Below are 28,000 nucleotides of genomic sequence, written 5' to 3'. Positions count from 1 at the left end.
TCCTGCCTCAGCCTCCTGAGTAGCTGGGATTACAGGCACACGCCACCACGCCCAGCTAATTTTGTATTTTTTTTTTTTTTTTTTTTTTTTTTTTTGAGACGGAGTTTCGCTCTTGTTACCCAGGCTGGAGTACAATGGCGCAATCTCGGCTCACTGCAACCTCCGCCTCCTGGGTTCAGGCAATTCTCCTGCCTCAGCCTCTTGAGTAGCTGGGATTACAGGCACGCACCACCATGCCCAGCTAATTTTTTGTATTTTTAGCAGAGACGGGGTTTCACCATGTTGACCAGGATGGTCTCGATCTCTTGACCTAGTGATCCACCTGCCTCGGCCTCCCAAAGTGCTGGGATTACAGGCGTAAGCCACCGCGCCCGGCTAATTTTGTATTTTTAATGGGGACTGGATTTCACCATGTTGGCCAGACTGGTCTGGAACTCCTGACCTCAAGTGATCCGCCCGCCTCGGCTTCTCAAAGTGCTGGGATTACAGGCTTGAGCTACCGCGCCCAGCCGCTCGTTTCAAGTCTTGTTACCTAACAAGGCAGCCATGAAGGTAATACTAGAAAGCCAGGAATTGGAAGAAGACTATGACATTTCAGGAAAAGCAGCAGAGTTCTTCCCTAAGATGGGGGTAGGAGGAGGGCAAAGAAAAGAAAGGTGGTTAGATAGCTTGTCTCCAGCTTGACGGTCTCCTATGATTAAGACAATGTCAATGTAATCTAATATACCACTTTTTTTTTTTTTTTTGAGACAAAGTCTTGCTGTGTCGCCCAGGCTGGAGTGCAGTGGTGCAATCTCGGCTCACAGCAACCTCCGCCTTCTGGGTTCAAGCGATTCTCCTGCCTCAGCCTCCCCACTAGCTGGGATTACAGGCGCCTGCCACCACGCCCTGTTAATTTTTTTTTCTGTTTTCATTAGAAACGGGGTTTCACTATGTTGGCCAGGCTGGTCTTGAACTCCTGACCTCGTGATCCGCTTGCCTCGACCTCCCAAAGTGCTGAGATTACAGGTGTGAGCCACCACTCCCGGCCCACCACTCTTTTTATAGACAGTTTTTTCTAAAGGACCTCGTAGACAATTCTTTTGGGAGCCTCAAAGCACAGCTGGGAAAAAGACAGGCATACTATCTAAGCCTCGTTACTGAGGACCTAAGAGCGGAATGGCCTCTATGGATGCCATAGGGACCAATACGGACTGAGGGTTTAAACAAGATGGTGTCGCCGCAGGACCGCTCTATCTTCCCGGATGCTCTATGGCAGAGCATAGGCGTTCGATTTAGAGAAGTGAAGCCGAGATGGGTGGGAACCTGACCACACTAGCGCGCTAGGAAGAGTGGGGCGGAAAGACATCTCCTGCGCATGTGTGGAACTGAGGGGACGGATTCCGAGACAAGGGGCCCACCCCACAGAGCAAGTTTTCTGAAACGTGTGAGTCGTTTTAAGTCCAGTTAAAGCCGAGGTGGGGCGTATCCTGCGACGCATGCGTTCTAGGCGAGACAAGCGATATAGTGGCGTGGTCTTTTCAACGCCCGGCGTGCAGACGTCTGAGGTGGAAGGGGCGTTTAAGATTCCGAACACGCATGCGTTCTGAGACCGAGGCGTTTCCTTCAGAGGGTGTGGAGTATAGGGCTCCTTATTGCGCAGGCGCAAGGACTGTCCGGTAGGACGAGCGGTCTATCAAGGGGAGGGAAGAGGAGGTTGAAGAGATTAAAAAACCGGGTGCGCCTGCGCGTTGCCGATTAGTTAGAAGCGCTCAGGGTTCGTGAGGGGCGGAGTCACGTATGCGCGTCATTGCACGGGTAGGTGGGAGGGAGGGTGGAGATGGGGTGGGTGTGTGCGCTTGCGCAGTGCGGGGGTGGAGGGCGGAGGAGATAGATAGCACGCTTGCGCGGCTGTCATAGGGCTGCTTGGTTGGTCAGTGGGGAGTCGGCGCCTGCGTACTAAGACCCGTGTGCAGCAGCGGCGGCGGCGGTAGAGGCGGCGGCGGCGGCGGCAGCGGGCTCGGAGGCAGTGGTTGGGCTCGCGACGAGCGGACGGGGTCGAGTCAGTGCGTTCGCGCGAGGTGAGAGCGGGCAGGGCGCGCGTGCGCGGTACCCTTGACTTGGGCCTGGGAGGAGAGATGGAACTGCGCGGGGGTCGGGGAGGGGGCAGAGGAGAGCGGCGGCCGCCGCGGCACGGGCTTGGTCGGAGAGTGGCGCGAGGTGCGGAGAGGCTAGGGCGCGCGCCCCGGTTGGCGCGCGGGGTGACGGTCGGGGCCGGCCCGGTGACGTTGGAGCGACGCAGGGAGGGGGACAGTGAGCCGCGCGGCCGCCACGCGGGAGAGGCCGCCAGGCAGCCACGCCGGGGCGAGGGCCAGGTGCCAGATCGGCCCACCGGGGCAAGGGTACCTCGCCGTTGAGGACCGGGCGCCGTGCAGCCACGTGAGGTGGGGGAGGGGGCTATTCGGTAAGAGGGCATGTTGGGGGGGGTTGGCGGACAGTCGGGGGGAGGGGAGGCGGCGTGGCTCCGGCCTGGCGTAGCCTCTGAAGAGGGGGGGGCCGCGGCACCGGAAGTGCCCCCCACGGGAGGCTGCCCTCGGGGTCTTAGGCCGCATGGCCGAGCGTGGACCGGGGCCGCATGGCAGCGCGGGGACCCCTCCCCCTAGGTCCCGGCCACCGGAAGCCCCGGACGGCCACATGGTCGGCAGCTCCTACTGCGGGGAGAACTAGTCCTTGCGGGGGATCCTAGGGTGCCTGGGGTTTTGAGGAGTGGGAAAAGCCTGAGATCCAGGTCCTGATTACCCCGGAGAGCCCGCTGCAGGCATATGTTAGCGCTTCCCAACCTCATGGGCCCCAGGAGCTTTCCTCCAAAACCTTCCTGGAAAGTGAGGCGGCCAGCCAGGTGTAAGTGGCACTCCTCCGAGCAGGGAGGCCGGAGAAATGGGGAAACTGAGGGCTTTTGTACAGGAGCCCAACTCTTCTGTCCGCCTGTGTCGACAGCGCCTTAAAGTCTCAGGCAGACGAGTTTCTCACCGTGATAGGCGCTCTTCACCTTGTCACTGTCTTCCCGTTGTAATTGGTTTGGGAGTTCCTCGGTTTCGAAGTCCTTAACTCTACTAGCCTAGTATGATTTCTACTACTCACTACTACCAACCTTTTGCTTTCATTTTATTGTCATTCACCACCCCCCACCTCTCCCACTTTCTACTGACTGTACCGGCCCGGCCTGAAAAGCCGACAGAACAGATGCATCCTGGGAAAAGTGGGAGGACCTTCCAGAAGAGGCTGGGTTCCTGGGTTCTCTTTGGGAACCAAGATCGAGGTGTTTGGCAGGGGGATCATTTCGGAAACAACTTTGCTTTCTCACCCTTGGCTCCATCTGCAAGTGCATGTTGGCAAGGCGGGAATCCCCCAAAGAGGCCTTGTGGTTTCCTGTAGCAGTGACTGGTTTGTGTGTGGATGGGGGGGGTGTAACAGATGGGTGGGGCCTTGTCCTCCGATCTCCACCCTCCCCCCCCACATTAGCCCTGCCCTTTTGCTGGATCATAGCTGCTCACCTAATTATAGCCCTGGCTATATGTGGGGGAGAGGGGTGGTTGGTTTCAGTGGCAAGTAACACCTGAGTCCTCCCCTCTCCCAAGAAGTAGGCCTTTTCTCATCTCTGAGTTTTGACATTCCAGCTCCTTAGAGCCTTCCTTTACCAAGCCACCACTTTAGCTTTGATTTGTGGGGGAGAAACCAGCTATTCCACCCTCCCATATACATACCAGTTCTTGAGTATATTTGAGCCCAGTCAGTATTTAAGTTCAGGAACTTTTACTTTATTTTAGGTGGGTAATGGAATAAAGAGTTGGGAAAATGTTTCTAGAGAGAAATGGGATAGATTGGAGGTCCTGTTAACCTCCATGCTTATTCACTTCAGTTCTCTTCTTGGCTCTAGTTGGAATCGAAGCCTCTTAAAATGGCAGATGATTTGGACTTCGAGACAGGAGATGCAGGGGCCTCAGCCACCTTCCCAATGCAGTGCTCAGCATTACGTAAGAATGGCTTTGTGGTGCTCAAAGGCCGGCCATGTAAGATCGTCGAGATGTCTACTTCGAAGACTGGCAAGCACGGCCACGCCAAGGTTAGAATTTCACCTCCACATCTTGCTTTCCCCATGCCTCCAGTATCCTTGGCGCTCCCAGCAGCAAGCTGCCAACAGTGCTGACCTTGCTTTGACTTTGCTTTGACTGTCTGATTCCTTTTGTTTAGGACTCAGCCCTCATACCCATTGAGACCACACCTGCTCCCCAGTCTTCAGCCTCTTGTGGTTACCCTTCTGTCCCCCCATCATTCTCTGGCATTCCCTCCATTTCTCCAGCTTTGTGCCAGTCTCTTAACTTCAGTTCACAGGTCTTTATGCTCTAGCTATTCAGTTGCTCCTTCCTTATTCTTGGTTTTCACTTTTTCTGTTTCTCTCTTCCCTTGAGCCGTTGTAGGTGGTTGTTTCCATCACTATGCCCAAGGTTTCTCCAATTCTGACAGAATGAGGCCTTCCCCTGGAGGGAGGGACTCCTGCATTAATTCTGAACTCTCAGATCACTTTGCTGCTTGATTCTCAGTTCTAGCTTTCCCTTTGGAACTCTGATGCAGGATCACACTCCCCTTACCTGCCCCATCCCACTCTCCTTGGGTTCCTTGAGCCTCCATGCTTTCTTGGGTTTTAACATTCTTGCTAGCACTTCCCTTATCACCTCAGATTTATCCTGTCTCTTTAGAATTTTTTCAACCTGGTTCGTTCTTGTTGAATTTCTTGTGGTGATCTTCCTTAATCGGTTTTTCCATCTTTTGATTTGACGTTGATCTTGAGTTATTCCCTAATGGTTAGATCCTTCTCTGTGCTCTTCTGGCTGCCTTATTTTCTGGCTGCATAGTTATTTCTGATCTCCCTGCAAGTGCCTTTTTTCTTCAGCTCTTTCACGTTTCTTCCTGTTTTCTTAGCCATTTCCTTCTACCTTCCTTATTTCCCAATTTCTCAGTTCCTTATCCTGGTGTCCAGAAAACTCTTCCAAACTTTTACCCAGGCTCCTCCCACCTCCCCTAGAGTCTTAGCATCAACTGTCTTCTCCAAGCCTGCCATGCCGTTTTCTTTTGTGCTGTCAACCCCAATCTCAGTGGTGGTCTTTTAGCCTCTGTTGGTTGGTTTTTTTCTTTTAAGAGGCTTTACTGTTTCTTGAGTTGATTGGTTCAATTCCAACACTCCCAGTCTTTGCCCCGACAATGTAGTCTGACTTCTCTCATCAGGCAAGATCAATTTGAGCCTTTATTTTCTCCATCTTAGAGTTTGGTTGGGTTTCTCTTTGTGATGCATACATACAGGTCCACCTGGTTGGTATTGACATCTTTACTGGGAAGAAATATGAAGATATCTGCCCGTCAACTCATAATATGGATGTCCCCAACATCAAAAGGAATGATTTCCAGGTATGTAGATGGTCTGAATGAGGATGGGTTAGTGATTTATGGTGGAGGGGGTTGGAGGACAGAGACTGACAGAAGAGCTTGTGCTGGGAGATAGGAGGGAAATGGCAGGAGAGGGTATTTGGTATTAGTTTGCTATCATTCCAATTTGTCTATCAGAGCCTTTACTGTCAGCCTACCTGGGCTTACTACCTTCAGCTTCCTTCCCTATGTGCCCCCAGCTGATTGGCATCCAGGATGGGTACCTATCACTGCTCCAGGACAGTGGGGAGGTGCGAGAGGACCTTCGTCTGCCTGAGGGAGATCTTGGCAAGGAGATTGAGCAGAAGTACGACTGTGGAGAAGAGATCCTGGTATGGTGCCTCCCTCCCTGCTTTTGTGCTCAGCTTTGCTCTGTACATTTTTTCCTCCGAGCTCAGACATCTCCTGGCTGTCCCTCTTGCTCCTCCAGATCACGGTGCTGTCTGCCATGACAGAGGAGGCAGCTGTTGCAATCAAGGCCATGGCAAAATAACTGGCTCCCTGGTGAGTGTCAGAAATCCTTCACTGTCCCCTTTACATTTTGTTGTCCTCAGCAGAGCTGCTCTAGTCTTAATTGCTCCAGGCTTACTTTCTGCCCCTAGCCTGCCCCTGTCTTCCCTATCCTTCCTGTTGAAGGTATTATCTGTCTTACCAAGTTCTCTCTCCAACCCAGGGTGGCGGTGGTGGCAGCAGTGATCCTCTGAACCTGCAGAGGCCCCCTCCCCCAGCCTGGCCTGGCTCTGGCCTGGTCCTAGGCTGGACGACTCCTACACAGTTTATTTGACGTTTTATTTTGGTTTTCCCCACCCCCCCAATCTGTTGGGGAGCCCCTGCCCTTCACCTAGCTCCCTTGGCCAGAAGCAAGCGAAGCCATGGCCTTGGTGAGCTGCCCTCCTCTCCTCCCCTCACACTACAGCCCTGGTGGGGGAGAAGGGGTGGGTGCTGCTTGTGGTTTAGTTTTTTTTTTTTTTTTTTTTTTTTTTTTTAAATTCAATCTGGAATCAGAAAGCAGTGGATTCTGGCAAATGGTCCTTATGCCCTCCCCACTCATCCCTGGTCTGGTCCCCTGTTCCCCATGACCCTTTACCCTAAGCACCATCCCAACAGACTGGGGACCAGCCCCTCCCCTGCCTGTGTCTCCCCCCAAACCCCTTTAGATGGGGAGGGAAGAGGAGGAGAGGGGAGGGGACTTGCCCCTCCTCAGGCATCTGGGAGGGCCCTGCCCCCATGGGCTTTACCTTTCCCTGCGGGCTCTCTCCCCAACACATTTGTTAAAATCAAACCTGAATAAAACTACAAGTTTAATATGAAGCCCCCAACTCAGCTGCTTATTTCAATTAAATGGGTATATTTGGAAGCCACAAAGACTGACCTCTGCCACTGAGTTCATTGGAACCCACTATCTGTATCACTTTGACTTGCTGTGGACCTGCCAGCCGTCCCCCGACCCTCCAAGCAGTCTTGACCTATTCCAGACAGTTGGGTGGGAGGCAACACAAACAGCAGCAGCCAGGGGCAATGGCAGGTAGATTTTATTGGCCTGGGACACACAGGGGGTACCCTCACCCACAGTGGGATGGGGGGTATGGTGTTGAAGATAATAATCTGATGGTCACTTGTGGTAGAATCGCGGGTTCTGGCTGTGTTGGATGAAGGGGAGCCGAGGGCCAGGTTGGCTGGTAGCTGCAAAGCCTGACTGGCAGTGGTGATGAAAAGAGGGCTTTGTCACTGGGCATACTCTCCCTTCCACTAATACCCTTACTGATAACCACCCCCAAAGAAGAAGGAAAAACCAGATGATGTGGGCCACCTGTCCTACCTAATTCTGCTTTTCTGGATCCCCAGTGTAGGGATTCTGACAGGTAAGGTTATTACCATTCTTACCTTTCCCGCTGGTTGGATCTGCACAGGGAGCTGGGGGGAAGCAAGGAGTCCAGGGGCTGGATGCAGAGCCTGGGGGTGCATGGGGCGCAGAGAGGACTGCAGAGAACAGAGTCAGGGCCTGAGGCATACTGAAGCGCCCCTTAACATATCCTTAACCCTGACCTCCCAAACGCTATACTCACTGAGTCAGAGAAGCCCGTCTGCTGGTTAGCATGTTCCATCTGCTTTTGCAAGGTCAGGGCACCACCAGGCTGGAGGAAACCTAGGTGGGGAGCAGGGGCATGTGAAACAAGAATGAGACAGGGAGGGGAGGACCCAGAGAGCTAGAGGTCCTGCATGGGATGTTACCACCTGTCTGAGTGGGCTGAAAGTGGCCGTGCACCGCATAGGGCTGTGGCTGTGGCTGAGATAGGTACTGCACTGCAGGAAACGCCGAAGGAGCTGCGAAAGAGACACAGCTATTAACCCTTTACTCAATAGCATTTCTCCTTTGACCCTGAGGAAAGGCAAGCCCCCATCCCTCCGATAACTCACCTCTGAGCTGCTGACTAGGACTATAAGCTGGCTGTGTGGGCCCGTAGTGAGGTGGGGGCTGAGCAGTCCCATAGGCACCACCAGGACTGCCTTGGAATTGTCCATGCTCTGGTGTCCCCGCAAAAGCAGCTGCTGAGCCCACATAGTGCCGGGTCTAAGGAGGGAGAATGAGAACTCGCCTACAAGCTCCTTGAAAGCTGAAACTCAGTGACTTGTGTATATCTTTACGCTCTGTTTCCCCCTAAATTTAAGTGCTTGACATGTCTGTGACTTGAATACTGGTGGCAAGGATATTTGGGACTAGGCATCCAACCCTATTCTTACCGTAAGCACTTGGGGTCCAAACATTTGTTTGGCTCTGTCAGCTGCCATAAGGGTGCCTGGGCGATTGTGTCCTCCAGGGCTCCCTAGAAAGGGAGAAGGGTGTCAGGATGCTGAAATGGGAGGCTGCAACCTCAAAGAAGGCTGATTCTGTCAGGTGTTTCTTTAGTCCTCACCCTGCATGCTGAGGAGATGAGTTCCTGTGTGAACAGTCAGGCTCTGCTGGTATGCAGCTGATGTCAGGGTGGTCAGGTCACTGGAGTGAAAGGAAAACAGGTCCAAGTCAAGGACAGACACCCTCTCTTTTGCCATTAAACACTGGTTCTCTTACTATCTGATCCCAGTTCCACTTGGCCCCCATTTCGGTTTTTATCACTGTGATCCCACCTTTGTTCCTTTCGCCTCCGTTTTTCTTCCTCATGTAAAACTTTCTTGAGCTGCAGGAAAAGCTGGTGCTTCTCTTCCTGTAGGGCCAAAAGCTTCTCCTGCAACTTCAGAATCTGGGATGGGGTAGGGAGAGAAGATGAAGGCAGGGAGAGTCAAGGGAAGAAATCAGAGCTTGGAGAGATCAAGGGACTGCTTACTTGTTCCTTGGTCTCCTCTAGTGACATTCTCTCTTCCATCTCCTTTTTCTTCCTTCTTTCTTGCTCTTCCTTCATCTTCTGTTCCATCATCTTGTCCACCTCTTCTTCCTCTGGAGAATCACGCAGAATGAGGAAGAGGCAGGGTAGTAAAAATTCCAACGTTACAAATTGAAGACCAGCAAAACCCAGTCATCCCAACACGCCTGTGGGCTCTTTGCCTCCAGAGAACAAGCTCCCCAACGCTCCAATAGGGAATGGAACGGAGAGACTTTATCAGGTGCTCTCCAAGGTCCTTCCCAGCTCAAGGGTTCTAGAGAGTGGACTAGGACGCTTAAATCCTACAACAGCAGGGCTGTTCCTTCCCTCCTCTGCGCTCGGCAGCGGGCGCGTAGGTTGGCTGGTGGGTTGGGGCCAGCCCTGAGGTACAGGAGCCATTCTGGGCCGTATGCCCCCCGCTACGGCCCCGGCTCACCCTGCCGTTTGCGCTCCCGTTCCATCATAATGTGCCGGTGCAGCGCCCTGGCCATGGCGTTGGAAAGCTTGGGGCGCTCCAGGAGTGCAGGCATGGTGCTGTCGTGGACGCCCGGCTCTGTCTCTCACTGCCAGACCTCAAACGAGACCTACGGGGATGCGGGCGCTCAGAGGGGACCGCGCCCGGCTCAGGCGGAAACCCGTTCGCCTGGCCCGCTCGCCGCCCCGGTCACGTGTCCCGGGAGCCCGCCACCGGCCAAGCCCGCAGCCCCCGCTCCAGCACGCGCGCAGGCGGCGCTGGGTCCCCGGCTCGGTGCTGCCGCTCCCTGCCTGGCCAGCCCGGACGCCAGCCCTCCTTACCCGCCTTCTCTGCGCTTTCTCCGCGGCTCCGGCGCGCCCTGGACCCCGCGTCACATCCGGCGGCCCGGCGAGTCCTTCCGGAGTCACGGCGGCGGCCACCTCACTGGTTGGGTGAGAGAAGGCGGAAGCGCGCTGCGACGGGTGCCCGCAGCGTCTAAATCCCGTCGCCGACAACGCGGTCGACGGGCACTGCACAACTGCCTTGGCATCCTCAGTTCTCTTAATTTCGCCGACCCGCCTGGCAGTACCCCAGGGGACGCAGGCTCCGGAAAGGGGCGCGTGAGAGAGAGGCTGAGGCGGAGGCTCTGAGACGGTGTTTATTGGCTCCTTAGAAATCAGAGTCAGTAACAATTGTACAGAGGCCCCCGTCTTCCGTGCGCCCGCCCTTCCCCACTCCCGCCCAGTGGCCCCGGAAAAAGCAGCTTCATGTGGGCACAGGTAGAGACTCCTCTGGGATTCACAGTAACCAGAAACAAAAACGGAAATAAATTAAGTGATGTCGGGGAGGGGAGTAATAGGGAGTCATGTTCCGCAAATCAGTGCATGAAAAAGTGTACCAAGGCCTGGAGCTGGGCTCCCGCAGCTCCTCCCATCAGACGGAGTGCTGGGCCTCTGGACCTGGAGCTGTGCCGCTTCCCACCTACATCTGAGAGCCTGCCTACATGCTCCTGAACGGCCGCCGAGCCCCAGCACCTGCGCATGCCACAGTCACGGGAATGAGGTGGAGGCAGTCGCCACACAGAGTCCATAGGCCTCAGGCCCGACTGTGCTTGTAGTAGTAGTGTCTCACCCCTCATTCCACCCGTACCAGCAGGGCATAGAGGAGGGTGGCCCCCTTCTCCTTAGTGACCCACTCAAGTTCAGCTGGGCTGAAGTGAGGGTCAGAAGGTTCTCCAAGGGCAGCGGAAGGGGGTCCTGGGGTGTAGGAGCCAGGACGCACACACACCTGGAACGCCACCTGAGCCTGGTGCGTCCGCTGGGATTTGGGGTCCCGGAATCTGTCAAACAAGAAGAAACAGGGGAGTGAAGCCTCTCGCCCCATCACCTCTCCCCTTGCAAAGTCTGTTCCAACCACACAAGCTTTGCTGTACCTAGGAAATCCTCCCACCTTATGGGAACTTCGTTCTAGCTGTTCTTTCTACCTGAAATAATCTTCCTCCCAAAGCCTGCTCAGCTACCCTTCACTTCATTTCACCTTTTATTTCCTTCTTCAAGCCTTTGCTCGAATGTCTCCCACCTTCCAGGCTGGAATGCAGTGGCGCAATCTCAGCTCACTGCAACCTCTGCCTCCTGGGCTCAAGTGATGCTCCTGCCTCAGCCTCCCAAGTAGCTGGGACTACAGGCGGGTGGCACCATGCCAGGCTAATTTTTGTATTTTTAGTAGAGACGGGGTTTCACCATATTGGCCAGGCTGGCCTTGAATTCCTGACCTCGTGATCTGCCCGCTTTGGCCTCCCAAAGTGCTGGGATTACAGGCGTGAGCCACTCCATCTGGCCTCCCACCTTCTTATGATGCCCACAGCAACAGCACTGTTTCCTTCACCCCACTCTTTGTTTCCGTAGTTCTTACTTAGACATACTAAATATTTATTATGTATAAACATTATAGAGAAAAGGCAGAAGTTCCACAAGAGCAAGGTTCCTTTTTTTGCCCACTAGAAGAGCATACAAGTGGTATTTGTTCAATAAGTGAAGAAACGGCTGAGTTGGAGACTGGGCAGCTAGCAAAACAAGATGAGAAAAGGGGAGGGTGAATCACAAAGACCGCGTGGCTGTGCTGGGGCCCCTCTCCGTCTGAGGCCCTGGAGACCTCCCCCCGCCCCTCCCAGTACTCACTGCACTTTGGAGGCCAGGGGCTCAGCCCCAGCATATTGAAGGGAGGGGGAAAGCAGCACCGGAGGGGGCTGCTCCTCCCGAGGAGGTGCACAGTTCTCGCCAGGCTCCTCAAACCCTACCCTAGGCTCTCCCTTCAAGGGACGGCAGCTCAAGATGGAGGCAGTACCTGAGAGGAGAACTGGGTTAGGACAGCCCTCTTTATTCCTCCACAGCCCCTGAGCTCAGCCCACCCTGTCAGGGCCTGCTCCCAATACCTGCTCCCAGCTCCCCTCGGTCCAGCACTCTCCGTACAGCTGCCACACTGCTCCCGTGATATGCCATGTGCCATTTCTTGGTTAGTGTCCCAGCCTCCAGGCAGGGATTCACTCTAGGAGGTGGACAAGCGGGGCAGATAGAACAAAGGCCACTGGTTCCCCCATAGAGGAGCTTCACAGGGCTCCTCCTTAAGAAGTTCCTGGCACTTCCTGGCGTTTCCCTAGACAAAAGTTCTATCACTTCTTCCATGCACCCTCTTGGGATCCCTATTTCTCCAGGGAGCAAACAGTAGGGGAAATGCATGACCCTGCCCATATGTACCTGAGGTTGAACCTGCACCAGCCAAAGGGCAGTGCATATTCCCGGGGAGGCTCCCCTCTGCGCCTGTGGGCCTCGTCTCCTCGCAGCTTCCGGCAAGACTCACAGTAACACAGGCTTCGCTTTGGCGGAGGCATGAAATAATCTTCTGCGGGACAGTAAGTACCAGGCTTGGTGCTGTGGCTCCCACCCTTGATCTCCAGCACACTGCCACCCTCCAGCTGCTCTCCAAGGCTCTGGGCCTGGCCCTGGGAATGAAGTCAGTTCTGGGGGACTGGGACTTACCAGGAAGCAGGAGGAGTTCTTGGAAGCGAGAGCAAAGGGCATGGTACTCGCAGCTCTTTAGAGGGCTAGCAGCAGGTGGTGGACCCCAGCACACACTCTCCTTGATACCTGAGGGATCAGAGGGGCACAGGTCACAGGAGCTGGGCTAGAAGGGTGGGGGTGGGGGAGTGGGGCAGGAGCCGGGTCCCTTTGGGCTGGCACACCGTCCACCATGTCCGCTTTCTCCATGTCCCCTTGGGTTCCAGAACTTTTCCCACTGGCAGCCCCTGGTTCTGGGTTGACGATTGTCACCTGCGGAGAAGAGGGTAGTCAGACAGAGCTTGGTCAGATCCCAGAGCCTGCGGATCCCTCCCTGGACCACAGAATGTCCCTGTCCTGGACAGCCCAGACTCTCAGGCACCCCTCCTCCCTGCCCCCACTGCCACTAACCTGCTCACACTGGCCATAGAGGTCCACAAGCGCATGGCAGGGCTGGGGCACATCTGGCACAGCTACCCCCTGGTCCACCCCATTGACATGGAGATGCAGTCCCCCAGAGCTGTCCAGCCGCAGTCCCAGGATGGTGCCTTCAGGGCACGTGTCCAGATTTGGCCCAAACTTCTCACAGATCTGGGAGGAGAGACCAGCTGTCTTCCAGAGGTCAGACTCCACCACAGCAGCTGTCCCGCCCTTTACTCTGTTTCCTGCTGCCAGTGCCTTGGCTTTGCTTCCACGCTTGCCCGCTGCTGAGGCTCTCCTCCCACTGCAGTTACCTAGAGCCCCTCCCCTTCCCCAAAATTGGCACATTCTCAATGGCAGGGACACTGCAGGAAGCAGCAGGCCTAAGACTGACCAGGCAGTGGCACTCAGCCTTGCCTACCCACTACTGTCCCCCTTTTAGACCTATGGTCCTACCTCCAGGGCCAGGGGTCCCTCTTCTCCCTTCTGGCCAGCCCTTCACTACTGAGGCGTGGTCCCATCCCTTCTCTCTGGCTCCTACTCACCTTGAGACCGTTGTGGAAGACCCCACGGCCCCGAAGCAGCCAGGCTGCCCGTTTGAGGGCACAGGCAGAAGCAGGGAAGTTGAGCCTCTCAGGTGCACAGGTGATGACTCCCAGGACAAGGGAAGATGTCCACTGTCGGTTTAGGAAATCTATCCGCACCTGGGGAAGAAGGAACTACTCCACAATCACAGCCTCCTGGGAAGAACCAGGCTCCTGACCCCAGCCAAGGAGGGAATATTGCACCTCCCAGAGTGTGGCCTGGGATGCTGCCTTTTCTTATGCTTGGAAGGACCAGAAATGCAAATGTAGTTGTTTTTTTCTCCCTTTTTTTAAAAAAAAAAAAAAAAGAACCATCAGCTGGGTGCGGTGGCTCATGCCTGTAATCCCAGCACTTTGGGAGACTGAGGCAGGTGGATCAACTGAGGTCAGGAGTTCAAGACCAACCTGACCAACACGTGAAACCACATCTCTACTAAAAATACAAAATTAGCCAGGCATGATGGTACATGCCTGTAATCCCAGCTACTGGGGAGGCTGAGGCATGAGAATCGCTTGAACCCAGAAGGTTGAGGTTGCAGTGAGCCCCAAGATCACCGTTGCACTCCAGCCTGGGCAAGAGTGAAACTCCGTCTCAAAAAAAAAAAAAAAAAAAAAAAAATCGCTGGGCGCGGTGGCTCACACCTGTAATCCCAGCACTTTGGGAGGCCGAGGCCGAGGCGGGTAGATCACGAGGTCAAGAGATCAAGACCATCCTGGTCAACATGGTGAAACCCCATCTCTACTAAAAATACAAAAAATTAGCTGGGCATGGTGGCGCATGCCTGTAATCCCAGCTACTCAGGAGGCTGAGGCAGGAGAATTGCCTGAACCCAGGAGGCGGAGGTTGTGGTGAGCCGAGATCATGCCATTGCACTCCAGCCTGGGTAACAAGAGCGAAACTCCGTCTCAAAAAAAAAAAAAAAATCATCTGCTCTGTACCTTCCCTGTTTGAACCTTTATCTTACTGTTGCCTCTGTAAGAATTCTTATTCCTAGGACTTCTTCACCTAGCTAGCTTTTTTTTTTTTTTTTTTTGAGACAGTCTTGCTCTGTCACCAGGCACCAGGTTGGAGTGCAGTGGCACGATCTCAGATCACTGCAACCTCTGCCTCCCAGGTTCAAGCAATTCTTCTGCCTCAACCTCCCGAGCAGCTGGGACTACAGGCGCGCACCACCATGCCCTGCTCATTTTTGTACTTTAGTAGAGACAGGGTTTCACCATGTTGGCCAAGATGGTCTTGATCTCTTGACCTCGTGATCCGCCCACCTCGGCCTCCCAAAGTGCTGGGATTACAGGCGTGAGCCACCACGCCCAGCCAATTTTTGTATTTTTTTTGTAGACAGGGTTTTGCTATGTTGCCCAGGCTGGTCGTGAACTCATGAGCTCAAGCGATCCGCCTGCCTCAGCCTCCCAAAGTGCTGGGATTACAGATATGAGCCACCACACCCAGATTCACCTGGCTACCTTTTGACATATCTTTCTGTTTGTAGTCAAAAGGCCCCCTCTTCTGGAAAGGCATCTCTGCCCCCACATATAGGATCCAGCATTTCCCTTGGACTACTCCAGGCTGTCCCTACTGCTTCACTTACCAGTCACCAGGTAGGGACTTCATGGTAACTGATTTGACAACCCCCATTACAGGCTATGAATAAAAGCCCAGGAAGCTCATCCAAGTGGCTTGCTTTCTTTTTCTCCACCCAAAAAAGCCTTTCTTCAGGAAGGTTGGTCCTGGGTCACCGTGGAGCAAGAGGAGCTGGGGATAAGGAGGCAGAGCCCACCTGGACCAGCAGCTGGGGCACCAGAGGCTGGTTGATGACAACGATGCCCTGATTGTAGCTGGCCACCCGTGTGGCCGTACGGTTCCCATTAGATAACAGGATATTCTTCCCATGGTTCTCCAGGAACTCGAGGGTGGCAGGCATGATACCCACTTCATTCTGGCCCTGGTGTGGAGGAAGGGACTGAGCTGCATGGGTTGCCAATGCCAGGACTGACCCACTAGCTGGTGTCTGCACAGAGCCTGAATGTGAGCCTCCACCCAATGATCAGAAAATCCAGAAAAGGCCTGGCATCCAACAGCCCAACAATTGCCCATCCATATGCATAGCAGACCGTCCTGCAGCCTCTTACTCCCAGGCCACGCTCCTCGCCCTCGTCATCCTCCTCGCCCTCACTGCCGGTGTCTGAACTGGGGGAAGGAGGCTGGGTGCCTTCTGACTCCTCTAGCCTCGTGGAACTGACAATCGACACACTGCGGACTGGCCCGTAGAGATCCAACACAGCCCACACGTTCTGGGAGACACACAAGACCCAAAAACTCAAGAGATCAGCAGAAGACCTCAACCACACTCCCAGAACCCAAGGAAGCTCTCTGGTCTACCTTGGCAATGCCGGTGGCTGCAGGTCCCATATCCTCTCCATCCACGAGGATGTGCATTGTGTCATCTGCCCCCCGACGAACACCCACACGGCTCCCCACCTAGGACCAAGCCAGGACGAGGATAGACGATGCTCAGCCCACCTCTCCCTGCCATCTCCACTCCCAACCCCTCCCCTGTCCCTGGCGCCAGTTGCTTCACCCCCAGCCTCTCTAGGTTCCGGCCATAGTTCATCCTCTGGAGCTGCCCATCACGTCTCACTTCACAGCTAGATACCATCCAAGTGGTCTTCGTCCGGAGCTCTGGTAGGGACGGAGGCAACCCTGGGCCACCGCCTGCTCCGGGTCCCATCTCCCCCGGTGCTAGTGTGGTCAGCCCCAGCCGCAGGGAACCTGCCCACTTCTCATCCAGCTCTTCCACTTTCACCTACGAGACACAGAAAATATGAGCTGGCCCGTCGTGATAGGCCTGGCAGCCCCTCTGTCACATTGCTAAAGCCTACCTCAAAGACTTCCTCAGCCCTGAGTTCCTTGGTGCTGAAGACAAGGCCATGAGCATAGCCAGCAGCACGTACTGCCCTCGTGCCATCTTCCTCTAGAGTGACATTCTTGCCGCAAATACTGTGGAATCGGTGAGCCACGCCAGCCACTGTGAAAACATGGCACCAGAGGAAGGGGTAGGATTGGGATGGCAAGCTTCAGATGGAACACAGAGCAAAGTTTTCAGATGAAACAAGATGTGGACACCAAGTCCCCATCTGCATCTGCCATTACTTCTCAGGGCCTCCTGACACCTCTTTATTCTTTTTTTTTTTTTGAGATGGAGTCTTGCTCCGTCACCAGGCTGGAGTGAAGTGGCACAATCTCAGCTCACTGCAACCTCCACCTCCTGGGTTCAAGCGATTCTTCCGCCTCAGCCTCCCTAGTAGCTGGGACCACAGGCATGTGCCACCATGCCCGGCTATTTTTTTGTATTTTTAGTAGAGACGGGGTTTCACCATGTTGGCCAGGATGGTCTCGATCTCTTGACCTCATGATCCGCCCGCCTTGGCCTCCCAAAGTGCTGGGATTACAGGCGTGAGCCACCATGCTCGGCCTTTATTCTCTTTTTTTTGAGGCAGGGTCTTGCTCTGTCACTCAGCTAGAGTGCAGTGGCACAATCATGGCTCACTGCAACCTTGACTTCCTGGACTCCAGTGATCCTCCCACCTCAGCTTCCCAAGTAACTGGGACCACAGGTACACGCCACCACAGCTGCCTAATTTTTGTACTTTTAGTAGAGATGGGGTTTCATCATGTTTCCCAGCCTGGTCTTAAACTCTTGTGCTGGAGCAATCCACCCGCCTTGACCTCCCAAAGTGCTGGGATTATAGGCATGAGCTACTGTGCAGCCCCAGCCGCAGGGAACCCTGACACCTCTTTTCATCATAGCAAGACTCATTTCCAAACCTGGCATGCTCAGCTTATGATGTCCTGTCCAGGCTCTACGTGTCAGGTATAACCTCCCCGTCATCGGCTGCTTGCCACCATGAGCTGTCCCCTCCCTGGAGCCAGTGGCTACCCCAGCCTGCTGTCTTTGAACAGCCTCTCTAACCTGGAAGCCCTACTCCTCAGGCACACAGCAGGCAAGCAGAGCCCATCCAGCCCCCGCCCTGCCGCACACCTGGGGAGTGTAGTGGGAAGGACTTCTCGGTGGCAGTGTTGCTGGTCGCCAGGCTGTTGTCCATAGGGCCGGTAGCATTGGTTATGGAAACTTGGACACATTGGCCATAGAGATCGACTACTGCATACACCTCTGGGGAGGAGAGGAAAGGTCAGAAGCCTGACAGCCAGGGTGGTCTGGGCTGAGGGCGGCAGGCTGAAAGCCACATAGTCACCTTTACCCGGAGGCAGGCCCGAGCATGCGGCGCCTTGGTCCTGGCCATTGATAAAGTAGTGCAGGTCACCCTTGGCAGTTCGCATCATGCCAATGCGCGCACCTGTGCCCAGCGCGTCCAGGTCACACCCGTAATTGTTGCGCATTGTGTTCCCATCTTGCATGATGGCTGTGCCACTGGGGGATGGCAGAAGGGTGAGTCAGCCTGCCAGCTTCATCTTCACATGGGCCCCTGCCCACTCCCTGCCTGTCAGAACCTTCCAGTGCCTTGGGCTGGGGTCTTGATCTGGGCGTGAGGCCCAATCCTATCTCCTTTGTCCCTGGGATCCTCTCAGGGAAAAACAAGAACTACCTAAGAGAAAGGAGGACTGAGTCCCCGTGGGGCTGAGTAGGGATTCCCAGAACCCAAGGGAGGGGACAGGCAGATCCCCTAGTGTCTGCCACTGCCCACAGCCACCATAGGCCTAAACCTTGCTTCCCTGATCCCAGCCAGCTCCACCCAGCCCCAAGCTGGCCACAAAAGCAGGAAGCCCGACCTCAGCATCCATGTGTCATAGTCAATGTCTGTCATAGTGTTGGGGAATTCCAGGTCTTCAGGGCGAATGGCAGTCACTCCTGGGAAGAAGCAGGGGTAGGTCAAGGCTGCTCCCCCAAGGCACAGGCATCCAGCAGCCCCCAACACACACACAGATGCCCCTCACCAGCCTCAATGGAGCCTGACCAGCGGTCCACCATCTTCTGAATGACAATTTCAAACAGCTCTCCATCCCGCAGGGCCCTGCCAGGGAGATTGGTGATCAGAGAGGCTCTGCTTGGGTGGCTGAGGCTAGGTAATAGGAAGGTGAGGACATGAACGTCAAGAGACTGACCGATTGGAGATGACGATGGCGTCATTAAACTCGCTGCGGCAGTTGTGACGGAGGGCAGTGCGGCCCCCATTAGTGATGACTGCATTACTGCCGTGCAGCTGGTGGAAGCGCAGGTCAGAGCCCCCGGCCCCTGAGGATGGGGAGCTTGGAGACACCTGGTTGTTCCCTTCAGGGAGTGGCTCAGGAACTGGAGGCACCTCTGTAAAAGTGGACATCACCCTTAGGTCTCTAGGTGTCTCTAAGACCTCCCAAGGCCACCCTAAGCCCCAGCCCAGCCCGGCCCTCACCCACGTCGTCCACAATGGTGGCCTGGGCCGCCTGGCCATAGAGATCGACGACAGCATAGACGCCCGGGGGCACGTTCCAGGCAGCAGGGCCCTGAGTCATCCCATTGACAAAGAAGTGGAGAGTCCCGTCCTCCCGCCGCACCACGCCCACCGTGTCCCCTGCCTTGGAAGAAGGGGGTGCTGGAGTGAGGAGTCAGGCAGAGTTCCTGCCGGGGCTGGTCCTGCGTCAGCCCCTTGGTGCCTGTGAAGCCTGCTGCGGCTGCCCGGCAGCGCGCCCATTTTCCCACCTTGAGGCGGTCCAGGTTGTGCCCGTATTCATCCAGGATGGTCGTCCCATTGTGCATCACCCCATTCCCAGTCATCATCCAGGTCCCTGGGAGGACAAGGAGCAGTAGGGGACATGAGGGGACACGCAGGGCTCCTCTCCTTTCCACAGAAGCGCCCACAGAGCTCCAGAGCCCACAGCCCACCTTGCCTTTTCTTGGACAACTGGCTTTCTTCCCTGAGCAGGACAAGAAAACTGTGCAGCTCCCTGCCCACGGGGCACTCTCTGGCCATTGAATGAGTGGTCACAAGAGTGATAAGTGAAAAAGGGGCTGGAGAACGAGTGCCAGGGCTCTGGGGATAGCTTCCCCCCAAAACCCTATCCTGGCCCTGCCCTTCCTGGGAGCTCACCAGAGCGCAAGTTGGTCATGGTAGAGGGCAACTGGAGGTAGGCAGGGTTGTGGGTGGTGACGCCAATTTCAATGGAGCCAGCCCATTTGTCCACCATCTTGTCGATGCGCACCTGGAACACCTCTCCATCCCGCAGGGCTCGGCTGCTCAGCACCACACCATGATTGAAGTCATCGGTGGCACTAAGGGCACAGTGAGTGGAGAGTCAGATCCCCAATACATGCTATCAGTGTGCCAAGGCTTCGCCTGGCAATGCCTGCCAACACTCACTGCCCCAAACCAAAGAGCTAAACCTCAACCTCCAGGAAGCTCCCCCGCCAGGCTCCCTCTGCCTTCCACTTCCTTGTCCCACCCCTCTCCCATTCAAACCCCTTCTTCAGACTTCTCCCCACTCCATGGGCCATACTGGGGCCTCAGGGCAGTGCGTCCCTCGTGGGTGATGGCTGCCTTCTGGCCACAGTTGGGGTGGAAGAGCAGGCGCTCGGGTTCCGCCTGGGCAGGAGCAGCTCGGCGGAGAGCACCCTCGGGGGACAGTGCCCGTAGGATGGCGTTGTTCCGGCGGAGACGGTCACTGTGGTTGTTATTGTGGACGATGGTCACCTTCACTGCCATCCCATACAAGTCCACCACACCATATACCACTGGGGGCGTCAAGGGGGTTGCCACTCCTGTGGCAGGAAGGTATGGGGGTGTGGGAGTGGGCAGGGAGAATGAGAGGAGAAAGTCACACACAGGGAGACCAAGCACCAAAGAGAAGCAGGAGGATGAGGTACGGACCCCAATCCCAGCCCCACCGAACGCCCTAGCCCAGAGGCCCTCTCTGAGCGGCCCTTACCCTGATCGATGCCATTGATGAAGAAGTGCAGGGCCGAGTTGGACTTCCTTGTGAGACCAATGTGGTCACCCTCCTACTCAAAGAAGAAAAATAGTTCAGAGGGGTCCCGGGGCCTGCCCAGCACCCCACTCCACACGGGAACAACTCCAGAAAGTATTCGCCAGAGTCTCAGATCACCCTCAAGGACAGGTCCTGGGACCTTGTTTTCCAGACATGACAATTTCTACATTTCCTCAGTGCTCAACATGAGTCAGGCACTGAGTTAAACCACCTCACAGACATCAGCCTCGCCAAGTCTCAGCCTATGGAATCAGCCTACTCGGAGGCTCATTTTAGAGACTGCAGCGAATGGAGGAACAACCAAAGAGGGTAAGCTTCTTGCCTCAGTTCGCCACTACAAATGGGCAAACAGTAAGACGAATTCAACCATCTGACTACAAAATCTGAGTGCTGAATTCTTGGGCAACTGAGCCTTCTCAGAAGGAACCTTTAGGCAGAAGATATAGGGACTTGCTCTAGGTCACAGAGGAGAGACCCTGCTTGGTGCCCAGGCAGGGACAGAGTACCTGTGGCTCCGCTGGAGAGTGACCCGAGGCTCTGTGCCCACCCTCACCTGCAACTCATCCAGACTGAATTCGCAGTACTCCCGGCGGGTACCCTTGCCATTGGTCAGAATTCCACAGCCGCTCATCATGATGGTGCCTGGGTGATGATGGACACTTGGGTTGGGGTATGGGCTTCCTTCCCCTCAGCAACACCAGGCCCGCACCCCTACCTCTGCCTAGGGCTGGTACCTGACTGGAGGTTGGTCATGGTGGCTGGGTACTCCAAACTGTTGGGGTTGTGGGTGGTGACACCAATCTCAATGGAGCCTGACCACTTATCAACAAGCTTGTCGATACGGATCTGGCATTGAGGGAAAGAAGGGAAAAGCAGGGAATATAAATGCATAAAGGGACCTTCAGCCCTTGGTTCTTCCCCAGGGCCCACCGTCCTAGCATCAAGAGCCAAGCCCCATCTTTAGCTCCCAGGGATAAGGCGCCAACCAGACCACAGGACTTTGCACACCTCAAACATCTCATTGTCCCGAAGTGGGCGGTTGGTCATGACAACCCCATTGTTGAATTCATCCAGGGGCCGCCGGCGCTCAGCTGTCTTATTATTGTTGCTGAGTTTGATGAGGGTCCCACACTTTTCATGAAAAAGCAGGGCATCGTTGGAAGTGAGAATGGGCGAGGTGGCAGCACCGCTAGACCCCAGGCCTTCCCCTGCCGGTGGGGAGCTCAGGTTCACATTCAGGAGCCCTCCATTGTAGGCAGACAGGATGGTGTTGCTCACCACCTCGGACAGCTCCATGCTGGTGAAGTCTATAGCAGCAGGATGGAAGAAGGAAGCTGGGATGAGGCTCTACGCCCCCAGGCTTGGTGCCTCTCTTTATACCCCTTCTCCTGAGGGCCCTCCCTTGTCCACCTCACTTCCCACTCCCACTCCCAGGGCCTCCCCAAAGCCCTCACCATTATGCGACTCAAGGCTGTTAGGAAACGTCTCTGGCCGGGCCTGCGCTGGGGACACCATGAAGGCTGGGGACCAGGTAGGATGGGAGGGGAATAAGGGTTCAGTCCCTAATTCAGGGCCCACAGCCAGGAGACCCCCCCATCCTCTAGCTCCTGCTCTCCCATTCAACAGACTTGGGGATCAGAGTGGCCCTGCCCACACCCAGCCTGTCTTGTCACTGTTATTTCCCCCATTCCATCCCCACCCCGCCACCACTGCCCTGGCTGTGTTCTCACCTTCATCAGCAGAGGTCCCCTGTTCAGCCAAGGCAGAGTCTTCAGCGGGGGCCAAGGGCTCAAGGGGAGGTGTGGGGATGGGAGTAGGGGGGCTGAAGCCTGGCTCAGGGGGTAGCACAGTGATCTGGGTGCACTTGCCATAAAGGTCCACGACGGCCCAGACACGAGGGGGCAGGCCTGTGGCGGCCACTCCACAATCCCGCCCATTCACCCAGAGCCGCAGCTCCCCAGCAGCTGTGCGCTCCACGCCCACACGGTCCCCTTCGCCAAGCTGGTCCAGGTCCTGACCATACTCCTCCAACACAGAGCGTCCATCTCTCAGCACAGAGCAGCCTGACACTACCCACGAGCCCCCCTTCAGCCCTGTGGCACTGCTTGGAAAGTCCAGCACACTGGGATCCAGCGCTGTCACCCCAATCTCAATGGAGCCACTCCAGGAGTTGACCTGGGATAGGGGTAGTAGACAGAGGCTTAAAATGGGCCACCCCCTATTCCACAGACAGCTAACTGGCTTTCTTTTGGAACACTAATCCAGAGATGCAGATAGTAATTTTCTGGACTCTGGCTCGGTAATTATTTGGGCTTTCTTTCCTTTAGCAACTCTGCTTTCTACTCAGTGTTTACTGCACCACTCCTTTCTAAGCCAAGCAAGAGTTCCTTAGTTCTAGCCTCCTGTCTCCTGTGACTTCCCTGGCCTCTATGGCTCTCCAACCATCCAAATTCACCAACTTCCTATACCCACACCTCTTGCTCTTGTGTATCATTCCCTTCCCTTGGCCTAATTCTCTGCAAGGATCAGGCTCTACCCAGATTCAATCTTCTCCCAAGTTCTTTTTCTGTGAGTGTGGCCTCCTCAGTGAATCACACACACCTCCCTCACCCTGGATAGTTCTCCTCACCTCTTTCTGGCACAGCCTGTGAGTTTGTCCTTCAATGGTTTGTTGTTTTGTTTTGTTTTGTTTTTGAGACAGAGTCTCACTCATTCTGTTGCCCAGGCTGGAGTGCAGTGGCACAATCTCGGCTCACTGCAACCTCCGCCACCCAGGTTCAAACCATTCTCCCGCCTCAGACTCCAGAGTAGCTGGGATTACAGGGGCGTGCCACCACGCATGGCTAATTTTTGTACTTTTAGTAGAGACGGGGTTGTTTCATCACATTCACTAGGCTGGTCTTGAATCCCTGACCTCAAGTGATCTGCCCACCTCGGACTCCCAAAGGGCTGGGATTAGGTTTGTTCGTTCCTTGGTATCTCTCTTATCTTGCCATCACGTCTCTGACATCTCTCCATCCTCCATGCCCAAGAAATTGTACCAGGAGGTCTGGTCCCAGCCAGTCTAGCGAGTTAGCCCTCGTGTCCCTTCTTTGCTTCTGGATCTTGAGAAAACTCAAGCTCTTAATGTCTTCTCCTTCAAACTGAATGTTTCTGAATCATGCTGTCTTCCTGCCCGTCCCCTGGTGCTCTATCACCTTTCTGTTCCCTCGGTGCCTGGCAATGTGAGCTACCCAGGCTGCCCTACCCCGTCTCCCTCTAGACCCCTCCCACCGCCCTCCACATCTCGGTTCCGCGAACCCAGCGCTGCACCTTGCGGTCGATGCGGACGGTGAAGACGCGTCCATCGCGCAAGGGTTCTCGGCTCAACACCAGCCCGTGGTTAAACTCCTGGCCCGGCTGCTGCCGCCGCGCTGTACGCCCACAGGCCGACAGGCTCACCAAGCGCCCAGTGCGCGGGTGCAGCTCCCCGCCGCTACCGAGAACCCCGCTGGACCCCGGTCCTGAGCTGCTTCCGCTGGGGCCCCCACCCCCGCCCGGCACCGGACCGGGGCCTCCCCCAGAGCCCCCACTCCCACCCGACCCCGCCGCCATCTCCGCTGACACCGGGGCAGCGCGACAGCCGCGCTTGGCGGCACCGTGGCAACCGCGGCGGGCAGACACCCTGAGGAATACGACCAGGGGCTGAGGCCAGGTATGCTTTACGGCACTGTTGGGCAATGAAGCAGCCCGAGCTAGGAGCTGGGGACGACCACGGTGAGAACCGAAGGACGACGAGGTCGGGAGGCTCACTTTACGGCATAACCGGGTGACGGAGTGGCTCCGAGAGGGACGAAGACTTAGGAAGCGAGCTTTTGCGACAGTGCAAGGAAGACACGCCCACCGCAGGCATCTTTACGACGGTGGGGTGCTGGAATCTAAACACTTTCTGCTTTGCGACAGCGGTACCGATGACTCCGCCCTCGCTTGGGGGCGGGGACACCTTGAAGCACTCGCTTTACGGCAAGAGGGGGGCGTGGCTCCCTTCAGGCTGCACGCTCCGAAACGGCGTGAGCCGAGTCTGGAGGACCCAGGGAAGTGGTAGTGAAAGTCTAAGTGAAAGTCTATGCCCGCAAGGCCACTGAGACCGAAGTGTCTTGCGACAGTGCCGCAATCCCTCCACTTTGCCTCACAACTCTCCGGAGAGACCGAGCGAGCCGACTGGCGGGGCTGGGGGAAGCTCGCTGATATTTCAAGTCCAGCTCAGCCTCAACTCCAACTCAACCAAACGAGTCGATGTTAAGGCCGAAAATAAAGAGTCTAAAGAATCCTGACAGGCAGTTTCGAGCAACGGCGCTGAGAACCCCAAAAGATCTCCCTTAGTGCCATTAAGCCCCCAGCCCAACTCCCCGACGCTCACACTCAGGCTGGAGGACCGTGACGTCACAATCGAGCTTCTCGCCCCCTGGCCTGGCCCCCTGACTCGGATTGGCTGATTTGGATAAGGGTGGTGATGGAGAAGGGCGGGAACAAATTGCACAAAGAAAGAAAGTCTTTAGGTGGAACACAAAGGAAAGGGGCGAGTGGAGGGACTTCCAGCCTGAGTCTTGATTCCGCCCGCCGAGGCTCGGGAGCAGGGGAGAAGGGGACCCGGGACTCAGCCGGAGCACCCCTGGCCGGCCCGCGGTGGGGGCGGGGCCAGGGGCGGGGCTAGTTTAGCCGGGAGGCGGGGCGGGATCGCTGAGAGCGGCCCCCAAGGTGGGGCCTCGGAGAAGGTGGAGTCCCTAGGGGCTGCTGGCGGCCTCAGCCGGGGCTCCCATGGAGGGGCAGCGAGAGGAGTGCCCCGAGCGGTGAGAGGAGTCGAGGCAGGCGCTGGGCAGCCCTCCAGAGTAGCCTTGTTTCACGGTTCTAGGCCCTTCGTGCTCTCAGGGGGCAGTGTAACTCTCAGTAGTGGTGCAAGCTGGCCCTCCAGGGGGATAGTGGTCCTTGGTTCTGGGCCCAGTCAGCACCCAGGGGAGGCTGCCAGCCACAGCCTTGGGTCTGGCACGAACCCTGGTGGATTCAACACCCTCGGGCCTAGATCCAGTGTATCCGGGGCGCCTGCAGGGCAAGAAGTAAACAGCCCTGGGTGCAGTCCGCACTCTAGGTCAACTTGCTTGAACCCCCGAAACTCCCAAGTGGACCGGCCCCGGAGCATCCTACGAAAGAACAGCTCCAACTTGATGCAGAAATCCCCTAATGTGGAGAAGTAAGGAGTTCATCTCTGCAGTCAGGCAGCCCAGAGTCTGGAGGGTTCAGGACACCGGAGGGGCGGAGCCAGAAGGAAAGGGGCAGAGCCTTAAGAACAATTAGAGTAGGTGAGGGCAATTGAGTGGGAAATCCCAGGTTCTAGGCCTTCAGAAGAGCAGGTGTCCCATAAATCCTGGCTGCACAGTACTATCATTATCATTAGGTCTGACCCCATTCCCAGCCTCAACAAAGGGGTATAAGAAAACTGTTTTGCCGGGCGCGGTGACTCACACCTATAATCCCAGCACTTTAGGAGGCCAGGGTGGGCAGATCACCTGAGGTCAGGAGTTCGCGACCAGCCTGGCCAACATGGTGAAACCCCGTCTCTACTAAAAGTAAAAATTAGTTTGGTGTGGTGGCAGGCACCTGTAATCGCAGCTACATGTGAGGCTGAGGTAGGAGAATGGCTTGAACCCGGGAGGCAGAGGTTGCAATGAGCTGAGACTGCGCCATTGCACTCCAGCCTGGGTGACAGAGCACGACTCCATCTCAAAAAACAAACGACCACAACAAAAACTGTTTTGAATGACTGGAAAAATGAGGGACGCCTATGAGGAGGGGGTCACTAAAAGTTCTCCTCCCCCAGCCCCAGAAAGAAGTCTCAGCACTGGGATGAGATGAATATCCTGGCCACCTACCACCCTGCTGATAAGGACTATGGATTTATGATGGTGGATGAGCCCAACACTCCCTACCACAGGTGGTGTGCCCTCCCCAGCCCTTCAGTCCAGAGATTTTTCTCTGTTCCAAGGAGGGGACAGATGGAGGAGGCAGAGAGAGCCTCGGGGACTGGACACTGCCTGACCCTCACCTCCCGGCACTGCTTCCCCCTCCTCTGCAGGCTGCAGGACAGTTTTGAGGACCTCTCTGCCAGTTCCTCCCGCTCAGTGAATCCCGAGGTGCTAGCAGAGAGGTGAGAGTCCTGCCAGACATCAGCTGGGGAGTGGGGCCTCTTCCTCCCTTCAGCCTTTCCGCTTTCTGACACCCACAGTGGGAGATGCTACAATTTCCATCAGGCCTAGGTGGAGGTGGGGTCTGCCAACTTGGCCCTGTTTACCACCTGTCCCCATTGCTATTTTCTTCTCTCGATGCCCCGAACTAGTCTCCCTCCCCTTCGGGATTGCCACGATGGACAATATCTGCCCCAAGGTCCTCCAGAACTGTGCTGACAGGAGCTCAGGGCCTGCAGACAACTTTTCCAAGACACGTGAGATGAGGGTTGGAGATTGAATGGAAAGAGGGAGGTGGAGTGCACCTTCAGCGAGAGTGAGGTGGGAAAGCCAAGCTCTCACCATGGTCACAGACTCCACCGACTTTGAAAAGCACCGTAAAGCACACTATGCCGAAGGGAAGTTTCTCAAGGCTTTAAAAAACCAGCCCTTGGAGGATGAAGAGAACGGCAATGGTGGTAGTATCAGTATCAGCGGTGGCAGTCAAGATGTGATGCTGGACCCAGAGCCCAAGACTGTGCAGAGAGGCTGGGCAGGAGAACTAGCCAGAGGAGCCAAAGATGAGCCAGGCCTGGCCACCCGGAGGCACATCCTTAAAGCCCAGGGTTAGCGATGGTGGGGCTCCAGGCACTGAGGGAATTGTAGTCCAGAGCCCGCTCCTCACTTCTCTACCACAGTCTGTCTTCCTCAGTGCAACAGCCCAAGACCCTGCTGTCTGACAGGGAGGTAATGCTGGGAGGTGACCCCAGGAAAGAAAGAGGGCAGCTGGAGGAAGGACCCCACTCAGGATAGCCCCCAAAGATTATGGGCTGTTGAGAAATAGAAAGTCTGATTGGGGGCTGATTTGTTGGCCAGGTCCAGTGGGTCACTCCTATAATCCCAGCACCTTGGGAGGCCGAGGTGGGACCATAGCTTGAGCCCAGGAGTTTGAGGCTGCTGTGAGTGATGATGGCACTACCACATTCCAGCCTGGGTGACACAGCGAGATCCTGTCTCAAAAATAAAATTTTAAAAATTAAAAAATATAGCCGGGCATAGTGGTACACCCCTGTAATCCCAGCAACTAGGGAGGCTGAGGCCAGAAAATCACTTGAACCCGGAAGGCGGAGGTTGTGGTGAGCCAAGATTGTGCCACTGCACTCCAGCCTGGGCATCAAGAGCAAAACTCCATCTAAATAAACAAATAAAATAAATAAATAAAAGTCCAAAACAACCATGAGGGGCAGTGGAGAGGTTCACTAAAGTTCTTCTCAAATGGGAAGGATAAGAAAAGTCAGTGAGATAAGGACCTGGGACCTGAGCTTCTCCCCTCTGGTGAAGGGCCACGACAGACACCTGGGAGGCCTGGATACACCAGGTGGCCAGAAGACTCAGATTCATTTGGCTGATTCCTCAGATTCCTCCGCTTACAGAAGTCAGTCCCCCACAGCTGTGGCCACCATCATACTGGGCAGGAGATTGCTCTGCATCGCA

At 55.7% G+C, this 28,000-nt stretch overlaps 3 protein-coding genes across 11 annotated transcripts; 1 reads left to right on the top strand and 2 right to left on the bottom strand.

The window, feature by feature from the left end:
• The first annotated feature begins 1,308 nt into the window (after window positions 1-1,308).
• EIF5A (eukaryotic translation initiation factor 5A) lies at window positions 1,309-6,771 on the top strand. 6 transcript variants are annotated; one of them, XM_012457458.2, is made up of 6 exons: window positions 1,309-1,426; window positions 3,917-4,102; window positions 5,338-5,442; window positions 5,661-5,792; window positions 5,891-5,964; window positions 6,134-6,771. In XM_012457458.2, exons 1-5 carry the CDS (start codon window positions 1,358-1,360, stop codon window positions 5,951-5,953), a joined length of 555 nt encoding a protein of 184 aa, XP_012312881.1. In that variant the 5' UTR covers window positions 1,309-1,357; the 3' UTR covers window positions 5,954-5,964; window positions 6,134-6,771. The 6 variants fall into 6 exon arrangements, with proteins under 6 accessions (XP_012312881.1, XP_064234446.1, XP_012312883.1 ...); XM_064378376.1 differs by lacking the exon at window positions 1,309-1,426 and adding an exon at window positions 1,640-1,658; XM_012457460.2 differs by lacking the exon at window positions 1,309-1,426 and adding an exon at window positions 1,700-1,717.
• GPS2 (G protein pathway suppressor 2) lies at window positions 6,413-9,664 on the bottom strand. Of its 2 annotated transcripts, none has more exons than XM_012457456.3 (11): window positions 9,615-9,664; window positions 9,256-9,403; window positions 8,784-8,893; window positions 8,587-8,699; window positions 8,376-8,455; window positions 8,203-8,285; window positions 7,879-8,032; window positions 7,696-7,785; window positions 7,527-7,606; window positions 7,345-7,440; window positions 6,413-7,152 (listed from the first exon to the last, which is right to left on the bottom strand). In XM_012457456.3, exons 2-11 carry the CDS (start codon window positions 9,347-9,349, stop codon window positions 6,847-6,849), a joined length of 1,206 nt encoding a protein of 401 aa, XP_012312879.2. In that variant the 5' UTR covers window positions 9,350-9,403; window positions 9,615-9,664; the 3' UTR covers window positions 6,413-6,846. The 2 variants fall into 2 exon arrangements, with proteins under 2 accessions (XP_012312879.2, XP_012312880.1); XM_012457457.2 differs by having other exon boundaries at window positions 6,976-7,156.
• Window positions 9,665-9,913: 249 nt separating this feature from the next.
• NEURL4 (neuralized E3 ubiquitin protein ligase 4) lies at window positions 9,914-23,903 on the bottom strand. 3 transcript variants are annotated; one of them, XM_012457461.3, is made up of 29 exons: window positions 23,622-23,903; window positions 22,040-22,484; window positions 21,764-21,829; window positions 21,318-21,616; window positions 21,044-21,155; window positions 20,863-20,951; window positions 20,250-20,322; window positions 19,821-20,082; window positions 19,415-19,596; window positions 19,027-19,112; window positions 18,740-18,902; window positions 18,453-18,651; window positions 18,285-18,361; window positions 18,120-18,198; window positions 17,585-17,760; window positions 17,371-17,502; window positions 16,211-16,356; window positions 15,910-16,134; window positions 15,711-15,809; window positions 15,461-15,622; window positions 15,109-15,273; window positions 13,292-13,450; window positions 12,738-12,917; window positions 12,512-12,599; window positions 12,309-12,416; window positions 12,027-12,171; window positions 11,705-11,817; window positions 11,451-11,616; window positions 9,914-10,612 (listed from the first exon to the last, which is right to left on the bottom strand). In XM_012457461.3, the coding sequence occupies exons 1-29, from the start codon at window positions 23,901-23,903 to the stop codon at window positions 10,408-10,410; spliced, it is 4,683 nt and encodes a 1,560-aa protein (XP_012312884.1). In that variant the 3' UTR covers window positions 9,914-10,407. The 3 variants fall into 3 exon arrangements, with proteins under 3 accessions (XP_012312884.1, XP_012312885.1, XP_012312886.1); XM_012457462.2 differs by having other exon boundaries at window positions 17,591-17,760; XM_012457463.2 differs by lacking the exon at window positions 21,764-21,829 and having other exon boundaries at window positions 17,591-17,760.
• Window positions 23,904-28,000: the final 4,097 nt, after the last annotated feature.

The sequence above is a fragment of the Aotus nancymaae genome, unplaced genomic scaffold (assembly GCF_030222135.1).
Source record: "Aotus nancymaae isolate 86718 unplaced genomic scaffold, 86718_ANA_hifiasm-v0.15.2.pri h1tg000018l, whole genome shotgun sequence".
In the NCBI taxonomy this organism is placed as follows: Eukaryota; Metazoa; Chordata; class Mammalia; order Primates; family Aotidae; genus Aotus; species Aotus nancymaae.
This window is presented reverse-complemented; position numbering and strand designations above follow the sequence as displayed.